General features: G+C 61.1%; 1 protein-coding gene across 1 annotated transcript; it reads right to left on the reverse strand.

The window, feature by feature from the left end:
- Positions 1 to 2,645: 2,645 nt before the first annotated feature.
- Positions 2,646 to 11,412, reverse strand: CDC34 (cell division cycle 34, ubiqiutin conjugating enzyme). Its single transcript, XM_012436401.2, has 5 exons — positions 11,066 to 11,412; positions 8,040 to 8,126; positions 7,839 to 7,936; positions 7,121 to 7,255; positions 2,646 to 3,364 (listed from the first exon to the last, which is right to left on the reverse strand). The coding sequence occupies exons 1-5, from the start codon at positions 11,240 to 11,242 to the stop codon at positions 3,151 to 3,153; spliced, it is 711 nt and encodes a 236-aa protein (XP_012291824.1). The 5' UTR covers positions 11,243 to 11,412; the 3' UTR covers positions 2,646 to 3,150.
- Between the last annotated feature and the right edge of the window lie 3,607 nt (positions 11,413 to 15,019).

A 15,019-nucleotide genomic window follows, 5' to 3' on the forward strand; every position in this document is an offset into this window, starting at 1 on the left:
TGGGCGTGGTGCGCGTGCCTGTAATCCCAGCTACTCAGGAGGCTGAGGCAGGAGAATTGCCTGAACCCAGGAGGAGGAGGTTGCGGTGAGCCGAGATCGTGCCATTGCACTCCAGCCTGGGTAACAAGAGCGAAACTCCGTCTCAAAAAAAAAAAAAAGAAAAAAAAATAATTAACTTTGGAAAATTAAACAAAGGAGCGGTGGCCGGAAAAAACTGATCAGCAAAGGCTGCACTCACCGGCCGTGCTCTGGGGCCTGGGAGCCCCCACGGGCAGCGAGAAGCTGGGTGGGTTTAAGGAGCATGGCCGCCGTTCAGTGTATGCTCACATTTCTACCTCATTCAATCCTCACAACCCAGGAGGAAGGCCCAACAGTGTCAGCGTGACCAGACTTAGCAACTGAAGATAGGGGTGCCCAGTAAGATCTGTGTTTCACATAAACAAGTGAAGCTTTAGGGTATGCTACAAATACAGTGTGGTAAAAAGTAAAAACTGTGAGGCCGGGCGTGGAGGCTCACGCCTGTAGCCCCAGCACTTTTGGAGGCTGAGACGGGAGGATCGATGGAGCCCAGGTTGAGACTCCAGTGAGCTCCTATATGATCACGCCACTGCACTCCAGCCTGGGTGACACAGCAAGACCCTGTATCAAGAAATAAAAGTGTAAAACCAGATGGGGCCACATAGCAAGATCCGTTTCTATAATAAATATGTATACATGTGGCCAGGCATGGTGGCTCACGCCTGTAATCCCAGCACTTTGGGAGGCCGAGGCAGGCGGATCACCTGAGGTCAGGAGTTCGAAACCAGCCTGATCAACATGGTGAAACCCCATCTCTACTAAAAATACAAAAATGAGCTGGGTGTGGTGGTGCATGCATGTAATCCCAGCTACTCAGGAGGCTGAGGCAGGAGAATCGCTTGAACCCAGGAGATGGAGGGTGCAACAAGCAGAGATTGTGCCATTGCACTCCAGCCTGGGCAACAGAGCAAGACTCTGTCTCAAAAAAAAAAAAAAAAGAAATAAAAGCAGGCTAGGTTCGGTGGCTCTCGCCTGTAATCCCAGCATTTTGGGAAGCTGAGGGAGGTGGATCCCCTGAGGTCAAGAGTTCGAGACCAGCCTAACATAGAGAAATCTCATCTCTACTAAAAATACAAAATTAGCTAGGCATGGTGGTATATGCCTGTAATACCAGCTACTTGGGAGGCTGAGGCAGGAGAACTGCTTGAATCTGGGAGGTGGAGGTTGCAGTGAGCAGAGATCACACCACTGCACTCCAGCCTGGGCAGCAAGAGTGAAACTCAGTCTCAAAAAGCAGCTAGGGACAATCCTGAGAATTAGGTGTGGCTGTTCCAATAAAACTTTATTCACAATAGGGGCGGACACCAGGTGTGGTCCAGAGGGCCTCTCATACCTCGGGCTGGCCTGAGAACACGGGGCCGGTGGTGCAGTCAGGTGACACCGCCCTGGGTCCCTCAAGTGGACAAGGTGCCGTGGCGCAGCTCGGCCTGGAGCCGGGAGAGGAGAGGCCAGCCATCTTGCCTGCCCCCGTAACGGCGGAATGTGTTGGCACCTGCTGAGTGCCTGCAGGTTAACACACCTGGGCTCCCGTGCAGGGCTCCAGGCCTCAGTGAGCTCACTGCCCAGCAACACCGTAGTGCCCCGTGGACGAGGTAAACTGGACGGGTGGCTTATAGGGGGAGCAACGGAAGCAGCGGGGGCCCGTACCATCAAGCCAGACTCCCCTCAAACCCACCTCAGACAGGCCGGGCGGTGGCCTGGGTGTAAGACGAGCCAGAAACGTGAGCCCAGGAAAGGTAGTGTGGCGTCTGCTGAGGTGCAGCTCAGAAGCCACAGGCCACGCACCCTGCAGGGCCCAGGGGGGTCTCACAGGTCACCCGAGTGCCCTTCTGCACCCCAGGCCCACCTGGCAGGGCACCCAGCCTCCAACCAATGCAGCCCCACTTTGTCTGAACTTGGTGGGAAAGGTCATCCTCACAGCTCCTCGACCGTGAATGCAGCCACTACGGGCTTTTCAGCTGCCCAAAAGCAAGGCCAGGAGCTTCTGGACATCTGAACACAGGTAGGTTCCTGGGAGGCAGCGCACCCTGTGAGGGCAGGGAAGGGCGCCAAGCTTTCCCCCATGAAACAAAAATGATTTCAGGGACTTCCTGATGCCAGGATGCGAGGTGCCTGCCCTGTGTGCCCAGGGCCACGGCTCTCCCATCCCGAGGGTCTGCCTGGACGGCGATGGAGACCCCGTAGTGCTCATAGGGGCAATCTGTGGCCTTGAGCCATCCCCAGAGTGCTAATGGGGGCATTTGTGGCCAAGGCGCCAGGATCAACACCCAGATGGCTGTGGCCCTGGGATGAAGCTTTCCTGGAGGCAGCTCCTGTCCCCCGAAATGCACCTGGTTACAGGGAGGAACTTCGGGGGTTTTCAGCTCACTGCAGGCTGGGGGATGCCACCCAGGCCCATCTGACCCACGTTTGGAGGCTACGGGCTGTGGGAACCGGCTGCTCCCCAGGCCTCCTGAGACAGGCCTCCCGGACCCACACCAGGCGCAGCAGGGTCCCAGCAGGCTGGCCGTGTGCAGTCACTAACGGACCTGCAGGCTGCCTCTCCCTCCCCGCAGAGCTTCTGCGGCTTCTCATAAAGTAGTTTTATTTAGATTCCAAACAAACCAAAGCAGAGACAGGAGTCGGCCACGGCAAATCTGTCCACTCGTGCTGGGATGTGGCTCTGGGCCCTGGGGCTGACACGCTGGGCCGGGACCCTCAGGCCGGCAGCTGCCCACCCACATTCCCAGCTGCGCTCCCTGTGACTCCTCTGGGCTGCAGCCAGTCTGGAAGTCGGGGCGCCTGGGCAGAAGCCGGGACTCTGCTCCCCTCCCGAGAGGGCAGGTGGGCTGGCCACTCCCAAGCCGGGCCCCCGTCCATGGAGCCCCGAGTGACGCAGGTGGCGGTGGGGCAGCCCCTCTTCTCTGAAGCACATGAAAACCCAGGACAAACATGGGGAAGGAGAAGAAGAGCCAAACGGAACAACCAGAGGAGAGGGAGCGACACGAAACCTCCGTGAGGTAGTCTGTGGTCTAAGGATCCATACGGCTCCGGCCCTAGCGAGGTGAACTCTGCGCATTTATTCGGGCGGTGTCAGGACTCCTCAGTGCCCGAGTCGTCCTCGTCGTCCCCGAAGCAGCTGTCAGCCTCCCCCTCCGCCTCGCCGTCCTCGTAGTAGTCGTCATAGAAGAGGTCTGAGCCCTCGTCAGGCGCCGGCACCTTGGTCTTCACGCAGTACTCGGCCAGTGTGGTGGGCACCTTCACGCCGTCACGCTCTGCGTCCACCTTGGTCCCCAGGACCTGCTTCCTGGTGGGACAGGATGGGTGAGGGCGCCACGCACGGGCCTGGACCTGGCCCCTGCCCCTGCCCCAGCCCAGCGCCCAGCCCCCAGCCCCCATGCCTGACGCTCATCCCAACGCTCCTTAACACGGCGTTCGGCGACCACGGAGGAAAGCGCTCTGTGAGTGAGGAACTCCAGAAGGGAGAAACGACAGAGGGCGGGGCTGGGGAAGGGCAGGAGGTGCAGGCAGGAGGCTGACGGGTACAGTGCAGTCACATCCACCCATCCTGCTCTGAAGCACACCCCACAGGGACCGTCAGGAGCTGGAGAAAGTCACGACGCCCGGCGACAGGGAGTACCCATGCAGCCTCACGTCGGGGCAGAAGACTTTGCTGAGTGCAGGAGCAAAGGAAGCAGCTGGGGGTGCCTCAGGACAGGAGGCAGGACCGTCCTGGAGCCGAGAACCAGCACAGGTGGGACGGGAAACGCAGAGACGGCCAGAGCCTCGCCACGCCCTCGCTAGGATTCTAAACCAAGCCAGGCCTGGCCACCCCGGCCTCTGGCAAGAAGGGAGGATGAGTTAGCACCAACTTTCCAGAGGGCACCATGGACACCAGGCCCTGTAAGGGGAGGCCTGCCCTGAGCTCCACCTCCATGACGCACATCAAGAACGTCCCTCCAGGACTCCCGGCAAGGGGCTTCTGGGTGCCCACACAGCAGGGCCGGGCTGCACAGTGACCCCATTTGACAGAAAACAGGAACAAGGCTGCAGCCTTAGGCGATAGGCTAGAGACTGTAACCCAGCCCTCAAGCCCCCGTCACAGACCAGGATGGCTCTGGGCCTGGCTGCTCCCGGGGTGTGTGGGTTCCACAGTGCCCACACAGGAGCACGGTAGGGAATGGACAGACAGCCCCAAGCCCAGAGCTTCCTGTAGGGAGGCATGAGGCATGAAGGGCCGACGTCTGGCCTCTGGGACATCCCTGGGTGGACCCAACAGATGCCGCACTTTGTTTCCCGAGCTCTCCAGCAGGCCGGACACAGAGGCTGAAGTGGGCGACAGGCGGCCTGAGGGGTGGGGGGCAGCGCACGGGAGAGCCAGGCTGGGACCTGACCTGCCCGTGTCACACCCCCAGCATGAACTGGAAGACTGTCTGGCCATGCTGTCCGGCGAGACCAACAGCAAGCCGGGCTCACAGCACCTGCCCTGCACAACGCAGTGGGACTCTGGCTGCCACAAGGCCAACACACACAGGATTTAAAAACAGGCAGAAAGCAGCGACCACATCAGGCCACAGGAGCACATGTGAGTTGGCCTGCAGGGAATTTCGAGGGATAAAAATAGTGTGGCTTTTATTTCTGTGCTGGGATCTGAGGGGGAGGTACCTCAGGGAGGTGGCCAGGAAGAACCGGGCCAAGGAACCGGCCACATGGACCAGGTGACACGGCTGGGCCAGAGCCGCTGAGAGCATCTGCACCAAGGGACTGCCAGGCCGGCTTCCCCATGACCTCCAGAGGCCAGTGGGTGCTGGCAGAGCACCTCCCAGGATACTACAGGGGCCTGTCCACTGCGGCTGCTCAGAGCAGAGACCGCCCAGCACCGCGACGCTGCCCCAGGACAACTCCACGACACCAGGTGCCAGCAAGCGCAGGAGGGAGTGCAGACGGAAGGCACCGGAAGCTCGTGGGGCCCAGGCCAGGGACACACATGGATTATGGGTGCAATATTTTAAAGGTTTTTTTTTTTTTGGAGACAGAGTCTCAGTCTGTTGCCAGGCTGGAGTGCAGTAGTGCGATCTTGGCTCATTGCAACCTCCACCTCCTGGGTTCAAACGATTCTCCTGCCTCAGCCTCCTGAGTAGCTGGGACCACAGGCGTGTGCCACCACGCCACCTAATTTTTGTATTTTTAGTAGAAACGGGGTTTCACTATGTTGGCCAGGATGGACTTGATCTCTTGACCTCGTGATCTGCCTGCCTTGGCCTCCTAAAGTGCTGGGATTACAGGCGTGAGCCACCGCGCCTGGCCTTAAAGGTTGTTTTTAAAATTCTGTTTGGCCAGGCATGGTGGCTCATGCCTGTAATCCCAGCACTCTAGAAGGCCCAGATGGGCAGATCACGAGGTCAGAAGTTCAAAACCAGCCTGGCCAAGATGGCAAACCCCATCTCTATTAAAAATACAAAAATTAGCCCGCTGCAGTGGCAGGCACCTGTGGTCCCAGCCACTCAGCTGAGGCAGGAGAATCTTTTGAACCTGGAGCGGGGGCGGCTGCAGCGAGCCAAGAACGCACCACTGCACTCCAGCCTGGCGACAGTGTGAGACTCCATCTCAAAACAAACAAAAAACCAAAAATACAAAAAGTTAGTTGGACGTGGTGGCGGATACCAGTAGTCCCAGCTACTCGGGAGGCTGAGGCAAGGGAATTGCTTGAATATGGGAGGCGGCGGCTGCAGTGAGCCGAGATCACACCACTGCACTCCACCCTGGGCGACAGAGCGAGACTCCGTCTCGAAAAACAAACACAAAACACTGAAGCTTCCAAGAGGGAATCGATGTGATCTCACTCAGAGAAAAGGAAACGGATAGGAGGCGCCTCTACGTAACAGGAAGAGCAGGAACCGTAAGGCTGTCAGCCCGCGAAGAAAACCTTGTCTGTGTATGCAGACACGCACATGTTCACACATTCACATCAACACAGACACCCAGGAGAAGGGGCTGTGGGGCTCAGCTCTGGGGCACGCGGGGGACGGGACAGGGAGAGCTACCAGCCGGCACGCAGCGCCACGCAGGGGAGGCGGACCGCAGGCACGGAAGGCACTGGGAGGCAGCTGCACACCTGCAGCAGAGCTTGCCAGGCCGAGACCTGCAGGGACACACTGCCCACACGAGTAACACCAGCACTTCTAACGGTCACCAGGGCGCACACAGCACAACCCCTTTTCTTCATTAAAGCACAGACATAAGTAAACTGACAAACCTGAAAGAATCTACGGAAACATTAACCACTAGGCTGGGCGTGGTGGCTCATGCCTGTAATCCTAGCACTTTGGGAGGCTGAGACAGACAAATCATCTGAACTCAGGAGTTCGAGACCAGCCTGGCCAATGTGGTGAAATCCCAACTCTATTAAAAATTGCAAAAAGTAGCCGGGCACGGTGGTGGGCATCTGTAGACCCAGCTACTCAGGAGGATGAGGCAGGAGAATAGCTGGAACCTCGGAAGTGGAGGCCGCACTGAGCCCAGATTGTGCCAGGACACTCCAGCCTGGGTGACAGAGCGAGACCCCATCTCAGGAAAAAAAAAAAAAAAAAGGGCCAGGCGCAGTGGCTCACGCCTGTAAACCTAGCACCATGGAGACCGAGGCGGGCAGATCATGAGGTCAGGAGATCGAGACCATCCGGGCTAACAGGGTGAAACCCTGAGTCTACTAAAAACACGAAGAAATCAGCCAGGCATGGCCTGTAGTCCCAGTTTGTAGTCCCAGCTACTCAGGAGGCTGAGGCAGGAGAGTTGTTTGAACCTGGGAGGTGAACACTGCAGGGAGCCGCGATCACATCACTGCATTCCAGCCTGGGCCAGAAGGTGAGACTCCGCCTCAGAAAAAAAAAGGAGGAAAAGAGGAAAAGGGGAAGGAGGCTGGGCCCGGCCTCCACCTGTGACCGCTGCCCTGTGAAGGAGCATCAGGAAGCTCCTCCGCCCTCACCAGGACAGTGGGGCTGGGCGGCTGCGGGATCAGGGCTGCAGGCCTAATCTGAGTCTCTCCTCCCGTGACGCCCGCCCTCACCGGATGATGTCCGTGTACTCCCGATCCTTCCCCTTGCTCTCTTTCCACTTCCTGTACATGACGGAGGCGTCCACGTTGGCGGGCGAGAAGGTGTTGGGCTCGTTGAGGAGGGAAATGACACTCAGGAGGATGGTCCTGTGGGGAGAGCGGCTGGAGTGGACCTGCCCAAGGAACCCTAGCCTTCCTGCCCAGCAGGTGACCTTCATCTGCCCTCACGGCCTCTGCTTGTGTCTTGGGCCCCCAGAACAGCAGGGGCTAGAACACCAGCCTCCCACCTCCCATGCCAGGACCAGGGAGGGCAGCAGGGCACACCCCCTCCATCAGACCCAGGGCTGCCCTCACGCCCGTATGTCCAGCCTGGGCTGTACTCCAGGACACACGGGCAACAAGGCCCAGTGCCTGCACCTGGGGATGAGGCCCAGGGGGCACACATGGCACGAGGCAATCAATCCAGAGATGGCTGGGGAAGGAGAGACCCCAGGACTGGGGCAGATGGGACACCTCTAGGTCGTTCCAGACCGTAGGGCTGGCCTGGGGTGGTGGGAGTCCGCACAGACACCACAGCGCTGCAAGCCCTGTGAAACCGTCCACCGTGCTGGTATAGGGAGGCCCAGGATTGCCAGCTGGCAGGTCCCGAACCAAGACTTGGCGCCACAGACTGGGAGGGAGCCTGGCCTACCTGACGTTCTGAGTGGACACAAGGGGTGGGGCGGCCTACCTGACATTCTGGGTGGGGTTCCACCTCTCCGAAGGCAGCTCCCCACTCTGGGGGTCGTCCACCGGGGGGTGGAGGATGGAGATGCACACATCCCCTGTCTGCACAAGGAGAGGACAGGTCAGAGGTCAGAGGTCAGCACTGGCTCCCGGTGCCCCCGGTCCCAGACAATGAGGCCGTGAGGCCAATGGGGGCTGCACTCACCTCGTAGATATTAGGGTGCCACATCTTGGTCAGGAACCGAAAGGCTGGTGGAGAGTACGGGTAGTCGATAGGGAACTTGAGGCGTGCCTGCAGGGGCAGAAAATCTACGGCTCAACTCAGCCAGCCCTGGCCCCAGGCCCTGCCCCAGCTCACAGGGAGCCTGAGGCCATCCCGCTCCCAGTGCTGGTGCTCAGGGGGTAAGGCCCAGGCCGTGTGCCTGACGCACAGATTGTGTGAGGGACACCCCATCCGGGCCAAGGCAGGGACTCTCAGGTGCGTGGGGTCAAGTCCCCAGCGGGCTACCTCAAGCCTTCTGAGTCACCTGAGCTGATCCCAGCTCCTACACAGTCGAGGTGGCCAGGGCCTTCCCCTGCAGAGCTGCTGGGGAATGTGGGCATGGGCAGCCCAGGTCAGGCGCATGGGACCCAGGCCGGGACACCCACCAGCAGTCAGAATGGACTGGCAGGGACTCCAGGCTCCTCTCAGATGGAGCTGAGGCCCAAGACTAGGACCATACCTCCAAGGCCTGGCATCCGGGGTGTGCGGCGGGTGAGCACAGATGACTGCTCACTCAGCAAACACTTGCGACACCTGCCGTGGCCCAGGCCGTGGTGGGGGATGAGTCAGCACGGCCACCTGCCTTCAGGTGTCCGGTCCTGGGGCTTCAGGCAGGCCGACCTGCAGGTCACAGAAGCCTGGCAGGACTTGTTCCCCATCAGCATCTCCCAAGACGGCCGCCCAGCCTGCTGGCAAGGGTGGCCACAGAAGGAGGATCTCAGCCACGTGCTGGGTGACAGAGCTGTCCAGCCTGTGGCCTGGGGCGTGATGTCATCCATGGCCCTCCCGGGCCCCAGCAGGTAAACAAGGAAGCCTCTCTGTTGGCTTGCTGTGCCCCCATGCCAGGCACAGGTGTGTCTGGGTCAGGGGTCCTGGGGGCACTCAGCACTCCAAGGGGCTCATGGCAGCACTCCCCAAAAGCCAGTCATTGGCAAGGCCCGTCCTGGACAGGGAGGGCACCCAGGAGTTCTTGGGGGATGTTCTCTGTTTGACAGGGAACTCACTGGGGCCCCGTGAGGCAAGTAACTTGGATGAGGCCACAGAGCAAGGCTGGAATTTCGGCCTCAGAACTGCCCAGCAGTTCCCCAAGACTTCAGGCCCCCGCAAGCCTGGTGCTGGGCTCGTGGCCTCAACAGCAGCACAGGGAGAACCCGCCTCACCTGTACCAAACCCCACCAAGTCCCAATGAGCCTCTTGCTTTAAGCACCTCTAAAAACGCCTTTTACCTGGAGGAAATCCAGGCTCAGAGAAGGAAAGCACCGCGCCAAGGGCACACAGCAAGCTACCTGTGGAGGGGTCTCTCCAGCAGTGCCTGCCCCACAGCTGACTCCAGCTCCCGAAAGAGCAGCAGCTGCAGGCAGTCGCTGGGCAGCGGTGGTGGCCCTGGCACTCCATAGCTCCTGGATTTCCACAACCCCCACTCCTGCCCCGGCACAGCAGGAAGGGAGGGTCCTGGTTGGGGCAGCACCCCCATGTCTCAACGCTGGCTTCTGAGGACTGACCCTGCAGCAGATGTCCGGAGGTCCCCTCCCCAGGAAATCCGGAAAACTGGATTATCCCCTAATACTGCCCAGGATACTCTGCCCACAATCCCTGGCAACCTGTCTGGTGGGCAGCAGCCAGAAACCAGCATCCCTTCCTTCCAGAACAGCAGCCGCCTCATGGGCCTGGCCTTGAGGTGGGACTGCCCCTCCTCACAGCCAGCTGCTCCCACAAGCAGACAAAAGGGGTTGGGGGAGGCGGGCTGCAAAAACCATTTGGCAACCTGCAGGCCCAAAACCCTGTGTAGGGACGCAGGATTGCAGAGGCAGAACCCGGGATGTCCCACCCTTTGCCGTAAGCCAGAACCTCAGCTCAGGAATCGCCCCCAGCAGACCAGGCTGCTGCCCTCACAGCCGCTGAGTAGGCGCTGCTCAGACTTAATCGGCCCAGAGCACAGACACTCAGCCCGTGGGAGGCATCAGCCCCTCGGCCCCATGCCCACAGCTGGCCGGGCTGAGGCTTCTGCTGCCCACCCGGCCTCCAGCCAGGGCAGAGCGGGTAGGGCCGTGCCCAGGCTCTTGGCAGGCAGTGGTGGCGGGAGGGGGGCATACTGGGCAGGGCGCCCGTTCCCCACCTCTGACACAGGGCCCCTCGCTTTGTCCCTCTAGCCCCAAGAACAAAGTTCTTTGACTCCTTTTAAAGTCAAAGGTCACGTCTGAACGGTGAGATCAAGAAAACCGCCCTGGCTGTGGCCTGAATCCTTTTCACACGGGACAGAAACAGCCTCCCAGCTCCCAACAACAAAAAGATCGGGAAACTGCTGGGAATCAAACCGCCAGAGGGCAGAAGAAATGGTCCACAACCCGGGGTCTGGGTCACCGGAAGCCACCTGTTCCGTGGAACCCGAGAAAGGCCCAGGCCAGCTGGGATGAGCGGAGCGCGCAGCTTCTGGGGTCGCGGAGAGCTGCAGGGTGCAGGTGGGAGGCCGCCCCTGCCCCGGCCTCCCCGAGAGCGCAGGTTACACAAAGCCGGGACGGAGCCCAGGGCGCACGGCCGGCTGCTGTCGGCGAGCGTGGCCGCCTTCCAGGCAGGTCCCGGCTGCCAAAGCCCGTCCGGGCCTTTGTTGGAGCCCGAGCGAGAGGCCGCGCCGGCCGCCCCCAGGCTGGCCTCGCTCCCCGGCTCACGGGCCTCGCTCCCCGACAATGGCAGCTGCGGGGTCGGAGGGGGGCGGCAGGAAGGCCGGGGCGGCCCTGGCTACGCTCCCCGTTTCCCGCAGGGGCGGAGGAGGGGCTGTCGGGGTCGAGCCCCCCGAGGAGGCGGCAGGCAACATTCTCACGCCCAGTGATCCGAGGGGGGCCAGGAAACTAACGGGGGGCCGGACGGCGCCTTCCAGGGAGCGGGGGATCCTCGGGGGCTGCAGGAGAGGCTCGAGGACCCCGAGACTGTCCGCGGAGGGGCAGGGACCGGGGCGGGGTCGCCGCGCTCACCTTGAAGTAGCCGCCCTCGTAGTAGGTGTTGGGGGGCCCGAAGATGGCCACCTCCCAGTTGTACAGGTCGCCCTCGTCCACCAGGGTCACGCGGAAGCCCTCGACCGGCTCCTCCTGCAGCCCCTTCAGCTCCAGCAGCAGCGCCTTCTGCGAGCTGGGAACCAGCGGCCGGGCCATGGCGGCGGCGGAGGGGCCCGGGGTCGGCGCCGCACGGGGCCGCGGGACCACCGCGAGCTCGCGAGACGGGCCGGGCCGCGCGCCGGCCGAGGGGGAGCCGCCGCCTGCCTCTTCCTCTGCGCCGCCGCCGCCGCCGCCGCCCGGGAACCCCGAGCGCTCCACCAGCTCTGCCGCCGCCGACCACCGGGCGCTCACCTCAGCCCGGCCCGCACGCCCCGCCCCGCGCTGCGCCTGCGCGCCCCGCCGGGCCCCGACTGCGCCTGCGCCTGCGCGCCGCGGCCAGGCCCGACCTGCGCCCGCTCGCCCGCCCGCGGGGCACGCCGGGAAGTGGAGTTCCCGCCCCGGCCCCGCCTACCGCCCCCGCCGCCGGGAGGGAGGGGCCAAACGCGCAGCCCTGGGCGCTTCGGACCCCGAGGCCCCTGCCGTCGCCCCAGTTCCACCAGCACCGCGGACGATGTGCGCAGAGAGGCGGCCAAGGCTGTGCTGCGCCGCCACCGGCCCGGCCCCTGGGCTTTGGGGTCATTTTGTGACGTCCCGGCGCGGGGCGGGGCCGCGGGCGGTGAACGCGGGGCGGGGCCGCGGGCGGTGAACGCGGGGCGGGGCCGCGGGCGGTGAACGCGGCGCGGGGCGGGGTCCTGACCCGGGCCGGAAGGTCCGTTCCGGCTTCCGGTCCCCAGTCTGTACTCGGGACGGGCGCGAAGTCTGTCCTGGGGAACGCCGGGCGCGCGGAGGGGAGGCGGGGCGGCAGCGAGGACACTCGGCGGGGGCCCGGACACCCGGCTTCCAGGCGCAGCGCTGCCTCCGTTCCCCGGACAGCGGGGGCTCTGGGAAGTGGGCGAGGTCGGGAGGGCTCCGAGGGGTGGGACACGGCGAGGACTTCCCCGTGGAAGTCACCACGTGGTGTGAGCCGGTGCAGGCGCTGGAGCCGTCTGAGGTTGGCGAGAGGTCCCTGTTCCCCAGAAAAACGGAGAGAGGCAGGCCTACCCCAGCCAGCATCGGCTCAGCGCCTGACCCGGGAGAGACCCCAGGCCCACGGATCCCCGACCCCCAGCTGAGCCCCAGCCTGGCTGTTTCCTCCTCCCAGGCTGACACTTGTCCCAGCCGAGTCCTTTTTTTTTGTTTCCAGACAGGGTCTCGCTCTGTCACCCAGGCTAGAGTGCAATGGAACAGTCTCACTGCAACCTCCGCCTCCTGGGTTCAAGCAATTCTTCTGCCTCGTCCTCCTGAGTAGCTAGGATTACAGGCGCTCGGCCAGCACACCTGGCTAATTTTTGTATTTTTAGTAGAGAAAGGGTTTCACCATGTTGGCCAGGCTGGTATCGAACTCCTGACCCCAAGTGTGTTAGGTTTGGAAAGGAAGGTGAGGGTGGAGTTTGAATTAACAGAGTGATTTGCCCTCAGCCTCTCAAAGTGCCGGGATTACAGGCGTGACCCACCCACTGCTCCCTGCTCCCAGCGTGGGCCCTGATGATGTTGGGCTCCACTGTGACTCCACCCGACTTCTGGATGAGTGTCTGCCCAGACACCCACTTGTTCCTTGCCCTGAAGCTTGGTCGGGAGAGCTGGCCGTGCTGAGTACAAGGCAGCCCGCCTCCCCCGAGTTGTGCCTGTGACTGCGATGGCCCTGCCCTTGGACCGTGTTGGTGGGATTGCTGGCATGTCCTGGGCATGCACAGCTGCGTCAACACGCAGGCTGGGCCCAGGGCCACTCCCTCCCACAGGTGCCCCAACATCCGGCCCCCGGCCTCATGAGTCTGGTGCCGGGCAGAGGAGCAGCAGGCATACCTGTCTGGGGAAAGGAAACATACTGTCAGGAGTGGAGAGGGAGGCGGGAGTGCAAGACAGAGCTCTGGCGGAGCGGCCACTTCCAGAGCTGCCCAGGGCCCAGGCTGTGGCGTCCTCACCCATGAGGACCCTCTGCGCCTCCTCTCGGGTCCTTGTACACGGCATCCTGGGGGCCTGGAGTGAAATGAGCGTATCGGGACTAGTGGGGCCCTTCCCCAAGGTTCCCAGGGTTCTCAGCCTCAGTCTCTTCCGTGGCACGGGTCGTGGATATGTTGCTGCCTCATATTGCAGGCAGCAGCTCGTGGACATATACCAATTAGAATTAATTATGATTCACCCTCTGAGGCGTCCCGGGATCTCCCTTCTGTACACCCCACATCCCGGGAAGCATTGTGTGGGTGGGGAGGTGGTTCTTTTTTGTTTGTTTTGTTTTGAGAAGGAGACTTGCTCTGTCACCCAGGCTGGAGTGCAGTGGTGCAATCTCGGCTCACTGCAGCCTCCGCCTCCTGGGTTCAAGTGATTCTCCTGCCTCGGCCACTCGAGTAGCTGCGATTACAGGCATGCGCCACCACGCCCAGCTAATTTTTTGTATTTTTAGTAGAGACGGGGTTTCACCATGTTAGCCAGGATGGTCTTGATCTCCTGACCTCGTGATCCTCCTGCCTTGACCTCCCAAAGTGCTGGGATTACATGCATGAGCCACGGCACCTGGCCTGGGTGGGGGAGGTTTTCAGGCTCCTCCAGCTGGTCCCACAGGGCTCCGACACCCAGGGAGGCTCAGGCTCAGACCATCCTGGAGTGGTGGACACCAGGGACTTCCATCCACCTGCTTGGGAGCTCCCTACTCTGTGGGAATGGGTTCGAACTGGACTGACCCAAGCCCTGGCTGCAGGGAGGGGTCATCCCATCAGTTCCCAGGACCCCCACCCTAGGCTGCAATGATTGGTTTCGGAACAAGTGTGTGACTCCTGACATCCAGTGAGATTCAGCCCTAGACATTTCTCTGGGATCACAGTGGCTGAGCTGGAAGGACCTGGGCCTGGAGTTACGTGGTCATTGTGTCACCACAGGGCCTGCAAACGAGGTGGCCTCGTAGGAAAGCTGAGCAGGCTGATGACAGGGGAAATGTTAATCCTATTAGTGTTCCTGGATCCAGCTGTACCTGATCTCCTCTGGATGTTCCAGTGATGCAAGCCCATGAATTCTTTCTCTCTCTCAGCTACTCAGGAGGCTCAGGTGGGAGGATCGCTTAAGCCTGGGAGGCATAGGTTGCAATGAGCTGAGATCGATCCTCCCGCCTCAGCCTCCTCAGTAGCTAGGATCACAGCGTGCACCATTACACTCAGCTAATTTTTGTATTTTTAGTAGAAATGGGGTTTCACCATGTTGGCCAGGCTGGTTTTGATCTCCTGACCTCAAGTGATCCTCCTACCTTGGCCTTTTATTTTATTTTTTGAGATGGAGTTTTGCTCTTATTACCCAGGCTGGAGTGCAGTGGCACCATCTTGCTTCACCACAACCTCCGCCTCCCAGGTTCAAACGATTCTCCTGCCTCAGCCTTCCGAGTAGCTGGGATTACAGGCGCCCACCACCACACCCAGCTAATTTTCATATTTTTGGTAGAGAAGGGGTTTCACCATGTTGGCCAGCTGGTGCCCAGTCCAGAGGGTGAGCATCCTGCAGCGGCCTTGCTGGGACCCAGCTTTGGGAGGAGCCCAAGTCCTGGAGGGGGATTCGGGTTCTGCCTCTGGAGTGGGGAGGGGAAACATTACTGTGGCTTTTTTTGGGAAACAGGCGATTTGCCAGGATTCATTCCTGTGTTGATTCATTCATCACTTACCCTAAGCCCCTCAGTGCTGGGAAATGGGGAGGCAAGCATGGTCTCTGCCATTATGGAACTTGTAACAATTTAAAAATTGTTTCTGTGTGTGGTGTTATGATGGATGGTGGTTTTCTTCCTTGGTTCCTGGATCATAGCTCCCACAGCCCTAG

The sequence above is a fragment of the Aotus nancymaae genome, unplaced genomic scaffold, assembly GCF_030222135.1.
Source record: "Aotus nancymaae isolate 86718 unplaced genomic scaffold, 86718_ANA_hifiasm-v0.15.2.pri h1tg000124l, whole genome shotgun sequence".
Classification (NCBI taxonomy): Eukaryota; Metazoa; Chordata; class Mammalia; order Primates; family Aotidae; genus Aotus; species Aotus nancymaae.

Bases quoted from the DNA above. Each gene is read 5' to 3' on its own strand.
- CDC34 (XM_012436401.2), bottom strand. From the start codon at position 11,242: ATGGCCCGGCCGCTGGTTCCCAGCTCGCAGAAGGCGCTGCTGCTGGAG. The intron at 7,937-8,039 runs GTGAGTGCAGCC...CTCCTTGTGCAG, and splicing joins GGCACCCTAATATCTACGAG to ACAGGGGATGTGTGCATCTC. The intron at 7,256-7,838 runs GTAGGCCGCCCC...CTCTCCCCACAG, and splicing joins AACCCCACCCAGAATGTCAG to GACCATCCTCCTGAGTGTCA.